Here is a 22,832-nt window from a genome sequence, read left to right as displayed (position 1 = left end):
GAACACAGGCACTAGTCCCATCCACCAGGAAACCTACACAACTCACTGAACCAACCTTAGCCACTGAGGACAGACACCAAAAACAATGGGAACTACGAACCTGCAGCCTGTGAAAAGCAGACCCCAAACACAGTAAGATAAGCAAAATGAAAAGACAGAAAAACACACAGCAGATGAAGGAGCAAGACAAAAACCCACCACACCTAAAAAATGAAGAGGAAGCAGGCAGTCTACCTGAAAAAGAATTCAGAATAATGATAGTAAAGATGATCCAAAATCTTGGAAATAGAATAGACAAAATGCAAGAAATGTTTAACAAGGACCTAGAAGAACTAAAGAGGAAACAAGCAATGATGAACAACACAATAAATGAAATTAAAAATACTCTAGAATGGATCAATAGCAGAATAACTGAGGCAGAAGAACGGATAAGTGACCTGGAAGATAAAATAGTGGAAATAACTACTGTAGAGCAGAATAAAGAAAAAAGAATGAAAAGAACTGAGGACAGTCTCAGAGACCTCTGGGACAATTAAACGCACCAACATTCAAATTATAGGGGTCCCATAAGAAGAAGAGGAAAAGAAAGGGACTGAGAAAATATTTGAAGAGATTATAGTTGAAAACTTCCCTAAAATGGGAAAGGAAATAGTCAGTCAACTCCAGGAAGCACAGAGAGTCCCATACAGGATAAATCCAAGGAGAAACACACCAAGACACATATTAATCAAACTATCAAAAATTAAATACAAAGAAAACATATTAAAAGCAGCAAGGGAAAAACAACAAATAACGCATAAGGGAATCCCCATAAGCTTAACAGCTGATCTTTCAGCAGAAACTCTGCAAGCCACAAGGGAGGGCAGGACATATTTAAAGTGATGAAGGAGAAAAACCTACAACCAAGATAACTCTACCCTGCAAGGATCTCATTCAGATTTGATGGAGAAATTAAAACCATTGCAGACAAGCAAAAGCTGAGAGAGTTCAGCACCACCAAACCAGCTTTACAACAAATGGTAAAGGAACTTCTCTAGGCAAGAAACACAAGAGAAGGAAAAGACCTACAATAACAAGCCCAAAACAATTAAGAAAATGGGAATAGGAACATACATATCGATAATTACCTTAAATGTAAATGGATTAAATGCTCCCACCAAAAGACACAGACTAGCTGAATGGATACAAAAACAAGACCCGTATATATGCTGTCTATAAGAGACCCATTTCAGACCTAGGGACACATACAGACTGAAAGTGAGGGGATGGAAAAAGATATTCCATGCAAATGGAAATCTAAAGAAAGCTGGAGTAGCAATTCTCATATCAGACAAAATAGACTTTAAAATAAAGACTATTACAAGAGACAAACAAGGACACTACATAATGATCAAGGGATCAATCCAAGAAGAAGAGATAACAATTGTAAATATTTATGCACCCAACATAGGAGCACCTCAATACATAAGGCAAATACTAACAGCCATAAAAGGGGAAATCGACAGTAACACAATCATATTAGGGGACTTTAACACCCCTCTTTCACCAATGGACAGATCATCCAAAATGAAAATAAAAAAGGAAACACAAGCTTTAAATGATACATTAAACAAGATGGACTTAATTTATATTTATAGGACATTCCATCCAAAAACAACAGAATACACATTTTTCTCAAGTGTGCATGGAACATTCTCCAGGATAGATCGTATCTTGGGTCACAAATCAAGCCTTGGCACATTTAAGAAATCTGAAATCTTATCAAGTATCTTTTTCAACCACAAAGCTATGAGACTAGAAATCAATTACAGGAAAAGACCTGTAAAAAATACAAACACATGGATGCTAAACAATACACTGCTTAATAACGAAGTGATCACTGCAGAAATCAAAAAGGAAATCAAAAAATTCCTAGAAACAAATGACAATGGAGATATGACGACCCAAAACCTATGGGATGCAGCAAAAGCAGTTCTAAGAGGGATGTTTATAGCAATACAATCCTACCTTAAGAAACAGGAAACATCTCAAATAAACAACCTAACCTTGCACCTAAGCAATTAGAGAAAGAAGAACAAAAAAAACCCAAAGTTAGCAGAAGCAAGGAAATGATAAAGATCAGAAATAAATGAAAAAGAAATGAAGGAAACAATAGCAAAGATCAATAAAACTAAAAGCTGGTTCTTTGAGAAGATAAACAAAATTGAGAAACCATTAGCCAGACTCATCAAGAAAAAAAGGGAGAAGACTCAAATCAATAGAATTAGAAATAAAAGAGAAGAAGTAACAACTGACACTGCAGAAATACAAAGGATCATGAGAGATTACTACAGGCAACTCTATGCCAATAAAATGGACAACCTGGAAGAAACGGACAAATTCTTAGAAATGCACAACCTGCCGAGACTGAACCAGGAAGAAATAGAAAATATGAACAGACCAATCACAAGCACTCACATTGAAACTGTGATTAAAAATCTTCCAACAAACAAAAGCCCAGGACCAGATGGCTTCACAGGCGAATTCTATCAAACACTTAGAGAAGAGCTAACACCTATCCTTCTCAAACTCTTCCAAAATATAGCAGAGGGAGGAACACTCACAATCTCATTCTATGAGGCCACCATCACCCTGATACCAAACCAGACAAAGATGTCACAAAGAAAGAAAACTACAGGCCAATATCACTGATGAACATAGATGCAAAAATCCTCAACAAAATACTAGCAAACAGAATCCAACAGCACATTAAAAGGATCATACACCATGATCAAGTGGGGTTTATGCCAGGAATGCAAGGATTCTTCAATATACACAAATCAATCAACGTGATACACCATATTAACAAATTGGAATACAACCCTATGATCATCTCAATAGATGCAGAGAAAACTTTCGACAAAATTCAACACCCATTTATGATTAAAACCCTCCAGAAAGTAGGCATAGAGGGAACTTTCCTCAACATAATAAAGGCCATATATGACAAACCCACAGCCAACATCGTCCTCAATGGTGAAAAACTGAAACCATTTCCACTAAGGTCAGGAAGAACACAAGGTTGCCCACTCTCACCACTATTATTCAACATAGTTTTGGAAGTTTTAGCCACAGCAATCAGAGAAGAAAAAGAAATAAAAGGAATCCAAATCAGAAAAGAAGTAAAGCTGTCACTGTTTGCACATGACATGATACTATACATAGAGAATCCTAAAGATGCTACCAGAAAACTACTAGTGCTAATCAATGAATTTGGTAAAGTAGCAGGATACAAAATTAATGCACAGAAATCTCTGGCATTCCTATACACTAATGATGAAAAATCTGAAAGTGAAATCAAGAAAACACTCCCATTTACCACTGCAAAAAAAAGAATAAAATATCTAGGAATAAATCTACCTAAAGAGAAAAAAGACCTGTATGCAGAAAATTATAAGACACTGATGAAAGAAATTAAAGATGATACAAACAGATGGAGAGATATACCATGTTCTTGAATTGGAAGAATCAACATTGTGAAAATGATTCTACTACCCAAAGAAATCTACAGATTCAATGCAATCCCTATCAAACTACCACTGGCATTCTTCACAGAACTAGAACAAAAAATTTCACAATTTGTATGGAAACACAAAAGACACTGAATAGCCAAAGCAATCCTGAGAATAAAAAATGGAGCTGGAGGAATAAGGCTCCCTGACTTCAGACTATACTACAAAGCTACAGTAATCAAGACAGTATGGTACTGGCACAAAAACAGAAATATAGATCAATGGAACAGGATAGAAAGCCCGGAGATAAACCCACGCATATATGGTCCTGTTATCTTTGATAAAGGAGGCAAGAATATACAGTGCAGAAAAGACAGCCTCTTCAATAAGTGGTGCTGCTAAAACAAGACAGGTACATGTAAAAGTATGAAATTAGAACACTCCCTAACACCATACATAAAAATAAACTCAAAATGGATTAAAGACCTAAATGTAAGGCCAAACACTATAAAACTCTTAGAGGAAAACATAGGCAGAATAATGTATGACATAAATCACAGCAAGATCCTTTTTGACCCACCTCCTAGAGAAATGGACAGAAAAACAAAAATAAACAAATGGGACCTAATGAAACTTCAAAGCTTTTGCATAGCAAAGGAAACCATAAAGAAGATGAAAAGACAACCCTCAGAATGGGAGAATATATTTGCAAATGAAGCAACTGACAAAGGATTAATCTCCAAAATTTACAAGCAGCTCATGCAGCTCAATAACAAAAAAACAAACAACCCAATCCAAAAATGGGCAGAAGACCTAAATAGACATTTCTCCAAAGAAGATATACAGATTGCCAACAAACTAGTGAAAGAATGCTCAACATCATTAATCATTAGAGAAATGCAAATCAAAACTACAATGATATATCATCTCACACTGGTCAGAATCGCCATCATCAGAAAATCTAGGAACAATAAATGCTGGAGAGGGTGTGGAGAAAAGGGAACACTCTTGCACTGTTGGTGGGAATGTAAATTGATACAGCCACTATGGAGAACAGTATGGAGGTTCCTTAAAAAACTAAAAATAGAACTACTACATGACCCAGCAATCCCACTACTGGGCATATACCCTGAAAAAACCATAATTCAAAAAGAGTCATGTACCACAATGTTCATTGCAGCTCTATTTACAATAGCCACGACATAGAAGCAACCTAAGTGTCCATCAAGAGATGAATGGATAAAGAAGATGTGTCACATATATACAATGGAATATTACTCAGCCATAAAAAGAAACGAAACTGAGTTATTTGTAGTGAGGTGGATGGACCTAGAGTCTGTTATACAGAGTGAAGTAAGTCAGAAAGAGAAAAACAAATACTGTATGCTAACACATATATGTGGAATCTAAGGGGAAAAAAAGGTCATGAAGAACCTAGGGGTAAGACGGGAATAAAGACACAGACCTACTAGAGCACGGGCTTGAGGATATGCGGAGGGAGAAGGGTAAGCTGTGACAAAGTGAGCGAGTGGCATGGACATATATACACTACCAAACGTAAAATAGATAGCTAGTGGGAAGTAGCAGCATAGCACAGGGAGATCAGCTAGGTGGTTTGTGACCACCTAGAGGGGTGGGATAGGGAGGGTGGGAGGGAGGGAGACGCAAGAGGGAAGAGATATGGGAACATATGTATATGTATAACTGATACACTTTGTTATAAAGCAGAAACTAACACACCATTGTAAGGCAATTATAATCCAATAAAGATGTTAAAAAAAAAAAAACACTGAGAAAATCGTTGTGGGATCCCCTTTAACCTTTTTTGTACTTCATGCATTAGAAGCTTTCCTGAATTCTCATCACTCTCAACATTTCTCAGTCAGCCACTTCACCCCCATGAAGTCCTTCTGTTAACTGCCCCTCACATAACTCTTCTATATTGTATTAAGCTTAACCCTGCTACTCTTCTCTACATCACTGACGAAGTCCCTTTTGACAGCTTAACGTTGAGAGATCACCTCCTGACTGCTCATAATGATCTACAGGAAAATCTTTTGAGTAAATCTGACCTCTCATGGTTCACTGGTGGTTCTTATTTAAAAGGTGCTAGTGGCAAATATTGTGCTGGGTAAGCTACTTCAACTCCTTTGATGTTGTTGAGGATGAATCTTTACCTATGGCTACTTTGGCCAAACAGGCTGAATTATACACTCTTACATGGGCTTGTACTTTAGACAAGGAGAAAACTGGCAATATTTATACTGATAGCAGATATGCTTTCAGAGTAACTTATGATTTTGAAATGTTGTAGAAGCAACATGGCTTCTTTACTTCCAGCAGAAATAAAAATTTAAATGGCCCCTATGTTCAGAAATTTTTACCTGCTGCCTTAGCTATTATTAATACTTTGGGAGCATTCTAACCCTGACTCTCTGCAAGCTAAGGAAATCACCTTGCAGAAATCATTTCTGCAAAAAAAGTCTGGCCTTAAAGGGACCAGCAGCAGCCAAACCTTTGTCATGGTCTAAAGAGTTATTTCCCCAAGTGGTAACTTAAGAAAACTCGCTAGAGAAGTCCAAAAATTGGCCTCAGAAAAGGAAGAACAAGATTGGAAGTTCAACAATTGTTGGTTTGATAAAAAGAGAAAGCTCTGGTTTAGACCAGGTAACAACCCAGTCCTACCAGAGACTCTAAAATTCCCACTCCTCACCACTGCACATGCGTTAAACTATTGATCTACTGACAAAATGACAACATTCATGAATCAATATTGGGGAAACACTAACTAACCCATGAAAAGTTCATAACTCACTTGTCCCACTTGTCCAAAATACAACCCAGGAAGCCTGTTCATACTGCTCCCAGACATTTTTAACTGCCTAATAGACCATCCGAGGTCTGACAAATGGGTTTCATACAACTTTCTCCACCTCATGGATATAAATATGTTTTAGTCATGGTCTGTATGTTTTCACAATGGACTGTTGCCTTCCCTTACAGACAGGCTACTGCCTCTTCTGTGGCTAAAGTCCTTTTGGAAAAGATTATCTGTACCTCTTCAATTTCATAGTGATCAAGGAACCCTTTTACTGACCAGGTGCTTTGATAAGTCTGTGCTGTTTGGCTGGTTTTACACATTTCACTGTACTTTCTGCCCTCAAACCTTTGGCTTAGTCGAACACACCAGTGGCATTATTAAGACTCAGTTAGCAAAATTGGTACAGGCCCTCTAAGTACTTTGACCAAAAACATTGCCATTGGTCCTTCTAAATCTCAGATCCATAATTTTTGGAACCCATAAACTCTCACCCTTTGTGACAGTCAAATGACACCCAACGTTTTGGCTCTTGCTTCTTTTGACCCACAACTGATAAAAGAAGAGATACTCCAATATTGCAAAGGGCTAATTGCTTCTATTAAAAATAACTATGTTTTGGTAGAGCAATCTTTTCACAGTGTACTCTTGGGAGACAAGGACCTTATGATTCATATTCTATAACCTGGAGATTTCATCTACTGGAAAAGACACTTCCATAAAAGCTCTCTTCAGCCTCACAGGAAAGGCCCTTAGGCACCAAACTCCAAGGAATAGACTCTTGGATTCATGTGACACATCTAAAGAAAGCATCAAACCCTGAGTAGACCTGCATATCATCTAGTGACCTGAAAGTAAAGATTTCCCAGAATTGAAGCAGATGACATCTGATGAGACAACTTTCCCAAGATATTCAGACCAGGCCTATTGGAAGTTTGCCTACTTTTGATCATGACATAATGCTTTAGATGATCTTGATAACATATGGATTTTAGATTAAAAGTACCTGATAGTTGTCCCTCCCTGTTACTTGCATGGTACCTCAACTGGTTTCCAATCTATGCACTTGCCCTCCAGTGTGAGACACTACACCCAGGAAAGGTCTTTCCTGGCATTGAGGGACAAAAAGCTGCTGAAACTGGAAAACCTGACTCTTGATCAGTGATGTTTTCAGAGAAAGATCTTGATCTAAAGGGGGAAATGTAAAAAATTAATAAACTAGAAATCTCAATTAAATAGAGTTGGGAGACTAGAAGGGGGAGCTCTCACGCCCCACAACAAAGTCCAACTAGAAGAAGAAATACTCCTCTTCTTTCCTGGCAAGGATTCAGCCAATGAAAGGTCATAGAGTCTTTGTTTACTATAGCTCTTCCCCCGCCCACTTCCTTTTCCCCTCCATAAAAGTGCTCTCTTTCCCTTGCTGTGTTGGGACTTGCACGTGGCTCTCCATGGTTGAGACACCAAATTGCAGTTCTCTGCTGATCTCAAATAAACCCATCTTTACTAGAGAAATATCTGAAGGTCTATTTGTTTTAGGTCAATAGTCCCAAAAATAATAGAAATGAGATGTTGATTCTATCCATCATTTAGCAAAACCCTACAATCTCAAACAACCAAAAAACTTCAATGGCCAGTGGGAACAAAGCATGTACTAATCCCACCCACACGCCCAGTTCTAGAGTTTTGGAATATGTAACTAATGTCCAAGGAAAATGCTCCTTCAAGAATATGTCAGGTTCTACTGACTGAATACTATGGATTTAACATTGCCGATAATGCTGGCATGTTGACTTAATGTCTGAAACTGCCACAGCCATCTTGTGACCTTGAGGAGAAGGCCAGGAAATTACAGAAATGTCAATCCAGTCTCCTCAGTAAGAAACTCCACTGAGTTTCCAAACTAAAGCTAGAACCACCTATCTCCAGATCTGTTACATGAGAGAATAAAATGCCTTATGTTGATGTTGTTTAAGCCACACTCAGTGACTTTTCTGGAAACATAGCCAGAACATTCCTAATGGATTCACCATGGGAGGAACACGTGCTAAAACTCAGGAGCAGTGTGTTCAGGTAACCATAGTAGCTCTTCATTACTTGAGTTTAGAGTATCAGACGGGAAGTAGCAAAATAAGGCTGGAAAAGAAAACAGCAGCTTGACAGGGAATGACTTTGAAGAACATGCTAATAAGCAGCCTTTACTCTTTTCCAAACTACAGAGGAGAATCAGGACAGATTTTAAGGAGAGGCATAAGATAAGGCAGAAGTACGCAGAAGTCAGATTATGGAAAATTTTATCTAACATGCTAGGAAGCCTGACTAGGAAGCCTAGTAAATTGGGAGATGGTTAAGCAAGAGAGTAAAATAACTGTGCTCTAGAAAAACCAGTCTTATGACTCTGACTTGCAAAATTGGAGGCAGAAAAGCCAAGCTTATTGCAATGGTACAGGCAAGAAATAATGGTGCCCTGAGCTAAGCAGCACCAGCAGGAAAAAAAAGGAAACAAGACAACGAGTTAGTTATGAGTGCAGAATATACAGCTCCTAGTTACCAATTTGGTATAGGAGAGCAAAGGAAAAGAAGGAGTTAAAGTTTTTGTTGTTGTTGTTGTTTATGGTATGAAATGTTGTTTTTTATGGTACAAAATAAAGCTTTCATTCGCCTTGAGCACTGGCCCCATGCAAGGATAGTTTCAGAGAGTCACATCTCTTCTAAAGCCTTACTGATTCCCTAGATTTTCTTAGGAAAAAAAGACATTTTATTAAGTAATGTTTGGGGGTTTTTTCTTACTATTTAGAAAAATATGAATGAATGTACCACTTGTATCTAGCTGACACAAATGTGAGAAATTCTTATGGTAAAGGGGAAAAAAATGAAACAAACTGAGTCATATATACACTCCATTTTTCATCCTGCATATTAAGAGAAGTGGCTTGAACCACCCACCCCCCTGCCCTTTGGGTTAAAAGAAACTTTCAAGCTCTGAAATTCTATATCAAGTTAAAAGATATAGTCACAGTTATGGCAAGGAGAGATGAGAACTCAGAATGGATTTGGCCATGGAAGATAAAGTAAAAGCCAGTATAACATGGATGAACAGAAAAAAGGTGACTCAGATATATGCAGGCTTTATCTAATTTACTTCTGGCCTTTGGCAGAACACTAACTCTTATTACAACTTCTGCCACCAAATTTTCAGTTGGGGAATTTAGAGTCCTTAGAAGACACTTCAAATCAACAGATGGAGAAATAAGACTTTCAAGGAATTGAAGTATCTGAGGTCTATCCTCCTGCAGAAGAGACAGTGTGAAGCAGGCTTAATGGAAATACTCAGAGCCTAGGAAAGAAATCAGGTTTCCAGGCCTGGCTTAGTCACTAACTAGCCATCTGTGTGATATTGGTAGAAAGAATGATAGAAAAGTCACGCAGCACCTACAAGGCGACCCAAGCTAAAAGAGTGAAAAGCAGAATCACATAACATTTTACTTTCTCATCTAAGCCAAGCAGAGGGCTAGCACAATGATAACAATGCCTATTTGATAGTTCAAGGACAATTCCATTATATGCATCAAAAATAGCTATTTAAAAATTCAGTGCATCAGTAGATTGTCAGCAATTGTTGCTCATCTTACAATTGCAATTCTCACAGTACTTTGGTGATCCTTATATGAGAAAGGATGCAGTACAGAGTCTTAATTACTTAGATTGCTTCTTATTAAGAAAAAAAATTAGCAATAAATAAGGACTAACATGCATCAACCCTCTTACAACAGCAAAGCACATTTTAAAATTTAAAGAAGGTATGTGGATTATAAAGTACTACAGCATTATGTTTAAGACCTGTCAAGTAACTAAAAATTCTGACCCACTCTTCAAAGAAATAGATTATCTACCTGGTTAAGTATGGTGATTTAATAATTATCAGAGAAGGTGATAATAATAATAACTGATCAGATTTATTGAGTATTTAGTGTTGCCTGTTACTCTAATAAGCACTTGGCTTCTAGTATTCCTTTTTTTTTTTTTTGCGGTACGCGGGCCTCTCACTGTTGTGGCCTCTCCCGTTGTGGAGCACAGGCTCCGGACGCGCAGGCTCAGCGGCCACGGCTCACGGGCCCAGCCGCTCCGCAGCATGTGGGATCCTCCCGGACTGGGGCACAAACCCGTGTCCCCTGCATCGGCAGGCGGACTCTCAACCACTGCGCCACCAGGCAAGCCCTAGTATTCCTTTTAATTCTCACAATAACCTTATGAAGTAGTGTCACTACAATATTATTTAATAGAGGAAGAAACTGAGGATTAGGGGTTCTTAGTAACTTGCCCAGATTCCCACAACCAGATGGGATGGAGCCAGAAATGAAACCCATTTCTGTCTGAATCCAAAGCCAATGCCTTTGATTCCATGACAGACACAGGCTAACTATGCATTTCATCTTTCTGAGCAGAAGACACAGGATACAAAATAAATCATGTGTAAAATATAAATATGTAATAGAATTTCAAGTTCACTGAGGGAGAATCATACTTGGAAGTTAAAAGAAGTCACAGAATATCATGCTTATTGAAAAATAGGGATTGAAACTGACTGAAAAGGTCAAATTTACCTTAGGATGTCTCAGGAGAAAGTTGGCATCTTCCTCAAAATATTCCAAATCTCCTTTCTCTAGTTGGAAAGGGAGGTCTTCATAGTCCCAGTAAGCCAAGGCCAAGACAGCAAAGCCATGACTGGCCAGAAGACTGGCTCGGATTTCAATCAGTCCACCAAACAAATCAATAACCACTGGGAAACGGCCCTCTCCTGAAAACAAAACCAAACAAAAAAAACCACAGAATTGAGTATGAAGGGAAGGTGAGAAGAAGAGAAGACAAATATGACAACATGAAGAAATGCATCACAAATTTTAGAATTAATGTATAAAATTTCAATAGAATTTCCACATTTTCAGCCTTTTTTTCTGGGGCAGAATTAAAGCTGATTGAGTATATAATGGAGCATAATATTCAGAAGTTTCACTGGACACCATGTTCATTGACATGTTTAATCTCTACAGCCAAAAAGAATTCAGGACTCTTAATCAGTCATATCTATAGTGCTGGAGTAAAGAAAGCCAAAGAAATTAGGCAAGGGCTTCTTAACCTACACAAATAGGCTTCAGGAAATCAGCGAAGGTCCTGAAATTACAGGCAAGACTATACATTTATATGTGCATTTTACTGATGAGAGCACCCACAGATTTAATTGGGTTCTCAAAGAAGTATATGGCTTTAAAAAAAAAAAAAGTATTGAAATGATTATGTTAGCTAAAATCCTGACTTAACACTGCTCTGTTACACTCATCTGACTATACAGTGATGAAATTTTACACCAAAATAGGGATGGTCAGGGTATCATTCTACACTCACTGTGTAGGCAGCTTGCTTCCAAAATAAAGCAGAGCTCACATACTGAAAGTAATTTATCATACCCTTATTGGGGATATACTATTATTGTATAAGTGATTTTAGCTAAGAAAGCCTGATCCTATCCATATTTGAAAGGAGTGACTTGATTTAAAGGAGTACTGGGAATTGTCAAAACAAAATATTGCTATATTTTCTCACCTTGAGAAAAGGAGAAATAAAGTGATACTGAATACATCTTGGTTTAAAAGTACCACTTGAATACATGAATAGGGATGTTTTTGCATATTCTGATTGACAGTACTTAAGAGTACTGAGCCTCTTATTCTGGAAAAATGTTGTTGTTGAGAACTTCTTTGAGACCTGACTCAACCGTTTTTGGCTCCACAGAACACAACACTTTTCTGTACCCCAACAGAATAAGCACCCAAATCAGGAGACCCAGCACACACAATGTCTAAGAGCGGTCGCAAATAGCACACCCTAAACCAGCACATCATCCCAAGGTGAAAGGCCTGAACTAATATTCAGATTCTTTTTTTTAATAGATCTTTATCGGAGTATAATTACTTCACAATACTATGTTAGTTTCTGTTGTACAACAAAGTGAATCAGCCATATGCATACACATGTCCCCATATCCCCTCCCTCTTGAGCCTCCCTCCCATCCTCCCTATCCCACCCCTCTAGGTTATCACAAAGCACTGAGCCGAATATTCAGATTAACTGAATATTAGCGTCAAGGAGGTTTGTGCCACTTACTTCCTGACCCCTACACACAATAAAGTGGTCTATATGCTAAATACTGGGGGTAAAAAATTTTCAAATTTACCCAAAAAGGTGCATGGGTCATGGTGAATTTGCAAAGGGAAGCTTTTTTTCCTTTTACGCCATCTAACACTCTATGTTGTCAGAAACCACCTCTAACACTTCAGGTTTCCTTAACCCACCTCAGTTCTAGAAGGTGACTATTAAAAAAAAAAAAAAAAGGCAGGGAGAGAGGGGGAATACATCCTGACGATGTGATGGCTGTGTCCCAAATCAAAGCACATGTCTGAATAAGGCAACCTCAGACACACCTGAAACCTGGACCTACTGAGGGCTACTTCTGGGAAATTAACTTTGCTTCATTCAGTCCCCACAATAAACTCTGAGAAATGTACCAATAGTGTTTTGAACCACTTTTTGGTATGTTGAGATCACTATGAGAAACTGAATGTTCTGAAAAGTTTTATAGCCATTAGGGAGCATGTTATATTAGCTGCTGATTTATGGAATATCCTATAAATATGCAATATTTATGGAACTAGAGGGTATAAAGTTTCTTTGCATCCTCTATATTTCTTGCAATATTTCAATCCATTATATCATCAGCTTATTGTGACAATCATGTAATAACCTATGCCTAAATTAAAATTCAGACATGACAGAACCCCCAAAAGAAGCTGGGATACAGTTCCATATCAGGATGTGGGTCTTCAGATAGCTAGGCTTCAATGTGAATGAATTTCACATAAATCCAAAGCTATGGAAATCTCATAATGCAGGGACTCCATAAACTAGTTACATCCTTAGGCTCCAGAATTGCTGAGATAAAACTTGAGTTGGAATGAAGTTATCACCACGTTCTTGTTCTGACCCAAAGTTAACTCTGATTCTGAGTCAGGAAAGGAATGCTCTCTATTTTATCCACATCCAAGTAAACTTCTAGGAGGATAAGGGATTTAAAAGAGGAAAAAAAAAAAGATGACAATAACCAGGGTAATTCCACTCACCTGGAGGGAGAAGGAGGGCTCCCCGAAGGCGGCTTTCTTTGACTTGGATTCCGGTGACACCAGGTGCTACATACCACCTCTCCAAAGTCAGGCTGACCTTTGGAGTAGTGATGGCGGTGTGGGTAACCATTACATCTGAATCATAAAGTTTTAATTGGAACTTTAAGGGGTTATTCATAACATCTCTTTTCAGCAGTTTAGTTAATATCTTCTCAGGTTTCAGGGACCAGAGGAGACCCATAGGGTGGACTCCTACATAATCACCTCCAAGAGAAGATGCATGCTCTAGGTCCACCTCACCAACTTCACTGGCCCTAGAGTAGGCTTGAGAATGAAACAGGATTCCCTTTTCATCTTCCAGTGACGTCCAAAGAAGCACTATCTGAAATGGAGTTAGGTCTTTAGCTATGCGCTGGCTCATCAACATGAGTGCACTTGCAGGGGTAGCTGTCAGCTGAATCCTTGCTACAGTGTGGCTCCTTGCATGATTCTTCACTAATGCCTTCAGTAAACCTCAACACAGAAAGAAATATGGGAGAATGAAATAAGGCAGTGATAAGGTTAAGGAAAAGTAAACTGGACCAGGAATCAGGCTGCTTGGGATTCAGCTCTAACTCTCCAGTTACTTAGCAAATATCCTGATATAATCTTCAAGTTCAAGATTCCTAGGAGTGTTCAACAAATTTCTAGAAGATATATAGCAAAGTGATAAGTTTCACAACAATAATGATCCAAGGCTGAGGAAGCAGCAGTCAAAATATGCATGAATGATATTAACACATCCAAGGAAAACATCACAATCTGCCATCTAGAGCCTCTGAAAAGTCAAGTACAATGGAGAATAGGAGTGAGAGGTGGGGTTGAAAACAGGGGGACTTGATGAACGTCTCTATGTAAGAAACAGGTGACTCTACTACTAATGCCCTCCCTGAGTCCTGCAAACAGAATGCCTTGGCATCTAAAATTTTACCTACAAGAGCATAAAAAATAGAATGATCTTTCAAAAGAATGAGAATAAAGTCTCTCGGGAGAACAAGGAGGCTGACATATTGCTCCCTAGGAAAAAAAAATACTCATAGCTTCTAGTTAGGATTTACCCAGTCCTAAGCAAAAGGAGAAACTGACAAGCCCTTCAGGTACACAGAAGTGTTTTTGTTTTGTTAAACTCATTAGATTGCCAAGAATGCAAAGAATCTAAATGAATTAAACTCTAGCAAGTGACAAGCTCCTCATAGAAGAGAAGAAATTTTCACTCCTATGTGGTGACTTTCAATTATGATGAAGCAACAATAACAACAAAAACCCATAGAGAAAAATAAAGAGAAATCCATAGAAAATTTAATGCACTTAAGATGCAGATCGTCAGACTAATAATTGAAAAAGCAAATTGCTGTTTTTTTAGAAAGGTATTGTCAAGATAAAAGACACAGACAGATTGAAAATAAAAGGGAATAAAAATATAGGCAACACAGATACTGAACATAAGAAAGCTAGTGGGGCTATATGTATATCAACTTTATATCAACTTATATCAAGACTATATACAGGACTTCCCTGGTGGTCCAGTGGCTAAGACTCCGCACTCCCAGTGCAGGCGGCCTGGGTTTGATCCCTGGTCAGGGAACTAGATCCCACATGCTGCAACTAAGAAGTTCACATTGCTGCAACTAAAGACCCCGCATGCCACAATGAAGATCCCACATGAAACAACGAAGATCCTGTGTGCTGCAACTGAGACACAACACAGCCAAATAAATAAATATATTTTTTAAAAGACTATATATGTATATATATATATATTTTTTATATATATATATTTATTTATAGCCATTTATGTCAAGACAAAGAGTATTACTAGAGATAAAGGGGGATATTTCATAATAATAAAGAAATCAAGTCATCAAGAAAATATATTTTTAAACGTATATACACTCTGTAATAACAGAGTTTCAAAATACATGAAGCAAAATTGAAAGAATTTTTAAAAATCCATGATCATAGTTGAGAATTTTAGCAACTGTCTCTCAGTAAATGACAGTTCAAGTCGATTTTAAAAATTCAGTAAGATACCAAAGATTTGGACAACACTCCCAACCAACTTGATCTCATTGACATTTATAAAACACTATACCTCAAAACTGAAATATATATATTCTTTCTAAAGAAACCAAGTACTGATTTCTGCTTAGAATGTAGGCAGCTAGAAAGAGTGTTGTTCCATCAATAATAACAAGAAAATGTGAATAATCTTGAAAATCATAACTTATATTGAATCTATCAGAGAGGTGAGGTTGCAGGGCCACTAACTAGCCTGAAATGTAAGAAAAGAAGGGTGCCTTCATGATGAAACAACCTGGTAAACCTGCAGCAGAGAACAAGATGGGGCCTCCATACAAGCAGATAACCGGAATTCAGCTGAATTTTCAGTGAATTGCTAACGGCTGTGTGAGCTAGCATAAACACAGAAAACACCCAGAAGCTGCAGACACAAGAGAAGTTTGCACCCAATAACAGGCTCTTCTTTATGTACCTCACCAGATGGTTATGAGAAAGATTGGGGTAGGACAAGAAACTGGAAAAATGTTTCCTGACTTGGGCAGTCCTGGAGGAGGGTAGCAACCACCACTGCAAGAAAGGCACAAAGCCCCACCTGAACCTTTTTTCCCTGAGGAATAAAATCCTTAAGCCACTGGGAGAGAGGATGACCAACTGAGCCAGTTTCTTGGGACTGAAGCATTTCCCAAGATGCAGGACTTTCAGAGCTAAAACCGGGACAGTCCCAGAAAAATCAGGAGGAGTTGGTCACCCTACTGGAGAAAGAACACCAAGTCCTGTCACTCTCAAGGCACAGGAGACCTATTGTTGCTGGAGGCAGGAAAAAATGAATGGGGAAAAAACAAAAAGCAAACAAAAAAACCCTTACCCCTGGAGAAGGACAGGAAACCATCCTGGACTCAAATAATTAGAGGTCTCTCATCACTTGGAGAGGGCAGGATCACTGAGAAATCTCCACCCCCAGACAGCAGGGCACAGGGCCTGTCAAAGACTGAGGCTCATCTAGGATAACAGAAAACTATCATGACCTCCCCACCACCAGGCTAGTGAACACCAAGTAACAAGCAACAACAGTCTACCATTTAGAGTGTATAAAAACACGGAAAGAGACACTTTCTAATGTGCAGGCACACAGGGAAGGCCTAAAGTTGAGGGTGGAAAGTGAACATTGAGAAAAATCCTCTAGCAAACCTACCTCCTTCTAAACACAGTGTAACACCAAAAGATTTTGAAGTTGGTGATTATAGCCAATATAACCATAGCAAAAATGACAACAAAAAAAATGAGCTCAACTCTTGACTAGATTGACCCCACTAACAGACCAGCAGAAGAGGTATTTCTAGTTCAAGATGTAAATATTTATATTGATTTTTACTGTTCTATATACCATGTCTGACAATCAATTAAAAATTATGAGATGCAACTCAATTGCAAAAATAAACAATCTGATTAAAATATGGGCAGAGGATCTAAATAGATATTTTCTCAAAGGCGGCAAACAGATGGACAACACATACATGAAAATGTGCTCAACATCACTAATCACCAGGGAAATGCAAATCAAAATCACAACTGTTAGGACAGCTATTATCAAAAAGACAAGAAATAACAAGTGCTGGTGAGGATGTGGAGAAAAGAGAACACTTGTGCATCACTGACAGGAATGTAAATTGGTGCAGCCACTATGGAAAACAATATGGAGGCTCCTCAAAAAACTAAAAACAGAACTTCCTTATGATTCAGCAATTCCACTTCTGGGTATTTATCCAAAAGAAATGAAAACACTAATTCAAAAAGATACCTACAGCCCCAGGTTCATTGTAGCATTATTTATAATACCCAAGACATGGAAACAACTTAAGTGTCCACTGATGAATGAATGAATAAATAGTATATATATATATAATGAAGTATTATTCAGGCATAAAAATGAAGGAAATCCTGCCATTTGTGACAACATGGATGGACCTTGAGGGCATTATGCTAAGTTAAATAAATCAGACAGAGAAAGACAAATACTATATGATCTCACTTATATGTGGAATCTAATACAAAACAAAATACAAAAACAAAAAACCCCCACTGAACTCATAGATACAGAGAATAGGTTGGTGGTTTCCAGAAGCAGGGGGTAGAGGGTGGGCAAAAATGGGTGAAGGTTGTCAAAAGGTACAAACTTTCAGTAATAAAATAAAGTAAGTCCTGGGGATGTAATTTACAGTGTAGTGACTATAGTTAATAATACTATATTGTATATTTGAAAGTTACTAAGAGAGTAGATCTTAAAAGTTCTCATTGCAAGAAAAAAATTTTTTACCTACCGGTGGCAATGAATATTGGCTAACTTATTGTGGTAATCATTTTGCAATGTATGTATCATTGTGGTAATCATTTTGCAATGTATCAAATCATTATGTTGTCCACCTATAACTAATATAATGATATATGTCATTTATATTTCAATAAAAAAGAAAAATGCTGAAATTCAAGCACAGGATTTGATGGTAAAAGTAGCTAACAGCCAACAAATGTTCAACCAAGCCAGGTATGTTATGTCAAGTTTAGGACCAAACCTGGAAGATGAGATGGGGATATCTTATGGATGCCCCAAACAATTTTCACTCCCTAGAAGTTTCTGAACATTCTGTATTTGCTGAAGAGGCCCACCCTTTGCCCACTAAGAGCTAGAACTACCCTCTCTCCCTTTCTCCCACCCTAACATGAATAAAGACCATATACAGGTCTTCCCCCATAAGGCAACAGGTGCCTTTGGAAGCTGTCCCCATTCTGGCTACCAGGCCTATAATCAAAATTGAGTCACAGCATAACCTGGCTGGGGCTACGTAGGGCCTGATGGAGGAAAAAAAATGGACTATATACAAAAGTTGCTGCACAACCTAGCCAAAAATAAAAACTAAAAAATTGTCAGACACAAGAAAGCAAAGAAAAAAAAAATGGCAAAAGACAAAGCAATCAACAGAACTAGACCTGGAGAAAACCCAGGTAGAACAAGCAGAGAATTTAAAATAACTGTGAATAATATTAAATCTTGCTATAGACTGAATGTGTGTATCTCTCCAAAAATCCATATGTTGAAGCCTTAATCCATATTGTGATGATATTTAGAGGTGGGGCTTTGGGGAGGTAATGAGGTTTACATGAGGTCATGAGGGTGGAGCCCCTGTGATGGGATTGATGTTCTCATAAGAGGATGAGGAAGCCAGAGCTTGCTCGCTTGCTATCTCTCTGCCATGTGAGGATACAGCAAGAGGACTGTCTATAAACAAGAAAGAGAGTCCTCATCAGAACTCAGCTATGCTAGCACCCTGATCTCGGACTTCCAGTCTTCATAACTGTGAAAAATAAGTTTCTATTGTTTAAGTCACACAGTGCATGATAGTTTTTATAGCAGTCTGAACTAAGACAAAGCTCTAGTGAAATGGGTGGACAACATGCATGAATAAATAGATAATTTTAACAACAACAACAAAAAGGAAACCAAATGGGAATGCTATAAATAAAAACAAAAAATCTAAAAAACCCCACAGCAACAGAGATAAACAATGATTTCAATGGTCTCATCCACAGCACATAGCTTGGATAAAATCACCAAACTTAAAGATAGGTCTAACAAAGAGGGAAAGAAAAAAAAGCAAAAAGAAAAAAGGAACAGAGCACACAAGAATTGTGGGATGATAACAAATCATCTAATATACATGTACTTGGAAATTCAGAAGAGAGAGATGATGGAACAGAAGAAATATTTGAAGAGATAAAGGCCAAGAATTTTCTAAAAATTGTAAAAGACATCAATCACAGACAAAAGAATCTCAGAGCAGCCCAAGCTGCTCTCATTTTTTTTTTTTTTTTTACATTTTAAGGCAATCGGAGGAAGAAAAAAAACAAAAAACAAAAAACCCCACAACCCACATTACATACAGAGGAACAAAGAAAAGCTTAAGTATACTCCTTAACAGAAACTATGCAAGTCAGAAGAAAATGGAATGACAAATCTTGCAGAAAGAAAGGTTTAAAGAACATAAAACCAGAATTTTATATGCAGCAAAAATATCTCTCAAAAATGAAGGAGAGTGGGAGGGAGACACAAGAGGGAGGAGATATGGGGATATATATATACATATAGCTGATTCACTTTGTTATAAAGCAGAAACTAACACACCATTGTAAAGCTATTATACTCCAATAAAGATGTTTAAAAAAAAAATGAGGGGCTTCCCTCATGGCGCAGTGGTTGAGAGTCCGCCTGCCGATGCAGGGGACACGGGTTCGTGCCCTGGTCCGGGAAGATCCCACATGCTGCAGAGCGGCTGGGCCCGTGAGCCATGGTCACTGAGCCTGCGCGTCCAGAGCCTGTGCTCCGCAATGGGAGAGGCCACAACAGTGAGAGGCGCGCGTACCACAAAAAAAAAAAAAAAAAAAAGAAGGCGAATGCATACAGTTTTGCAACTTCCTGTGAACCTATAATTATTTCAAAATAAAAAGATTTTCGAGACTTCCTTGGCAGTCTGTGATTAAGACTCCACTCTCTCAATGCAGGGGACATGGTTTCAATCCCTGGTCAGGGAACTAAGATCCCACATGACACATGGCATGGCCTAAAAAATAAAAAAAAAAATTTAAATAAAACAAAATAAAAAGATTTTCAAAATAAGGGAGAAACAAACATTTATCATACTAAAACTAGTAGAATTCATTACTAGGAGACCTGAACTATAAAAAAAGTGTTAAGGGAAATTCTTCAGGCGGAAATAATATGACACTAGATAGAAAATTGGATGTACCTTGAAAGAAATGAACATCCCTGGAAATGGTTAAAATAAAAGCTAATATAAAATTTTTCCCTTTGATAATTGACTCTCTAAGACTCACCTGTCCAATAAAGTTCACACTAGTCACAGGGGGCTATTTCAAGGGAACACTTGAAATGAGTGCCCTACATAATTCACGGCATGGGATTTCCCTGGCGGTCCAGCGGTTAAATCTGCCTTCCAATGCAAGGGGACGTGGGTTTGATCCCTGGTCAGGGAACTAAGATCCCACATGCTGTGTGGCAACTGAGCCCACATGCCACAACTAGAGAGAAGCCCGCGTGCCACAACAAAGAGCCTGCATGCTGCAACGAAAGATCCCGCATACTGCAACGAAGATCCCCTGTGCCACAACTAAGACCTGATGCAGCTAAATAAATAAATAAATAAATAAATAAATAAATAATTCATGGGTCAAAGAAGTAATCATAAAGGAAACAGGAAGACATTTTTTATTAGAGGATATTGAAAACAAATTACCAAAATTTGTGTGAATTTAGTTTTTTGAGGGCAGTTACCAGCCTCATCTGCAGACACTCATACTATCAAAGTCAGGGGCAGAATGAACTATAAACTCATGCTTTGTGGGCTCCAGCTTATCCTTTCTCTGTTCTACACCCACCTGCTCTTCCTAACTGCCTGCCCTACAAACTTCAAGTTCTAAAGGTCCATCATTAGATGCAAGGACAACAACCCTTCAGAGGCAGTTAAACCAGTTCCCACAATGGTGTAAGGTCAAAGTCTTAAGAATTATATATACATCAGTGGAGCTGGAGAGGTTGAAGGAAAGATTATTTATTGTTAATTGATACTTCAAGCAAGTTAAGTTCTGAAACTGCTACTGGATATGCCACATGTTAATCCTTGGGCATTTTTATAGAGAGAACTTGGTGGTACAGCAGAACCTGGCACTACTGCAGTTGAGGAATGAATAGGACAGCTTAATTATTCAAGAATGAGGAGAGCAATACGCTGGTAGCTGAAAGAAGCGTCAAGGAGGAGTCTGCTTTGTGTCCTACTTTGGGTTCCTCCAGAAGGCTACTTTGAGGTAAGAACTCATGAGCAAGTAGTTTATTTTGAGGCGATTCTAGGAAGTGGAGTGGAGAAGAGCAATGAGAAATATCCAGTAAATGGTTGGTTGAGGGTTTCTCCTGATAGTGGTAGGGGAAGGGTTGCGTTAATTTCCCACCACTTCTAACCTGCCACGTGGAGAGGTAAAGCTGAATCTGAATACAAGTTTCGGATGTTGTGAGTCAGGCCTGTGCACTAACCACAAATGCAGGTAGGGGAAGGCAATGCCTTTGTATTTTGTTTTTAATGAGTGTGTATGTCTGTGTATTGAGAGAGAGAGAGAGAGAGAGGTAGATATGAGATGAGGCATGAATACATGCTGAGAATCAGCCTAGAGAGAGAGAAGCACTGAGAATCGGAATTTGATGGTGAATAAGACACTGTTCTCTGAAAAGCCTAAAAACAAGTGATTTTATAGCCCCAAAGTACAATATTTTACTTGTAAAAATATTCAAGAAATTGAGTACTTAAGGTCACACAGAAATACATGGCAGAGTCAGGAACGGAATTCATATCTCCAGCTCTGAGTTGTAATTGATTAGAAGTTCAACAAGAATTTATCAAGGGTCTATATGTGATAATCACTAGGAAATTAGTCTTTGCCCTAAATAAATCTAAAGATGTAGTATTCCTTCCACACATTATCAGTTAAGCTTCTCTTTAAGTATCACATGAATCAACCAGTGTATCCATACAGAAAGAAATAGAAAAGTCATTAACTTTAGTTCAATTTATACTTCTTTTCAAATGTTACCACTTTTTCCTTCATTCCTGAATTGCATAAATATGACATGTGATCAACCTTCAAGAAATATTTTCACAGAATGTAATTCTAATGTATCATTAGTCTCACATTAAAAGAAAATCATCCTTCAAACAAAATAAAAATAGGACCACAATTCAGCTAAGAGAGTTTCTTCTGTAATATTCTAGGAAACAGTCTTTAAAATAAGAGAGAAATATAAATGGGAATGGGGGATATAGAATAAAGAAAAGTTAATAATTTCAGATAGCCTTTCATTTTCCCTCAGAAATATAATTTCTGGCTTGATGTCTTCATAATCACAAGTCTCTACTGATATCCTTTCTAAACAAAATTCAACTGAAAAGATATACCCTTATCTAAACACTCTTGGAACTCCACAGCTCTCTGAGATTATAAAATGAGTAAAAAGACTATCTGTCCTCATGAACTGCTAAATTTCAAACATTGGAGTTAAAAATCAGATTTACTTCTCATTCAAGAGCTGATTTTAACCCACCTCCAATCAGACCAGAAGAGACAGCCCTGATTACAAGACAAAGTACCTGACTTTTTCTTCTTGAGCCCTTTTTTCTAGCAGTAAAAGGAAGAATGGCACTACCTAGAGCTGTCCTGGTCAAAATCTCAAATATG

General features: G+C 38.0%; 1 protein-coding gene across 1 annotated transcript in view; it reads right to left on the bottom strand.

Annotated features, from left to right (window-relative positions):
* Positions 1-22,832, bottom strand: part of BAAT (bile acid-CoA:amino acid N-acyltransferase) — a 48,250-nt gene that overhangs the window by 12,980 nt on the left and 12,438 nt on the right. Inside the window, 2 exon segments of the mRNA XM_067745469.1 lie at positions 10,911-11,104; positions 13,482-13,994. Of these exon segments, the coding sequence (XP_067601570.1) occupies positions 10,911-11,104; positions 13,482-13,994 (707 nt within the window).

The sequence above is a fragment of the Pseudorca crassidens genome, chromosome 7, assembly GCF_039906515.1.
Source record: "Pseudorca crassidens isolate mPseCra1 chromosome 7, mPseCra1.hap1, whole genome shotgun sequence".
In the NCBI taxonomy this organism is placed as follows: Eukaryota; Metazoa; Chordata; class Mammalia; order Artiodactyla; family Delphinidae; genus Pseudorca; species Pseudorca crassidens.
The sequence above is the reverse complement of the archived record's forward strand: the minus strand, read 5'-3'. Positions and strand labels throughout refer to the sequence as shown.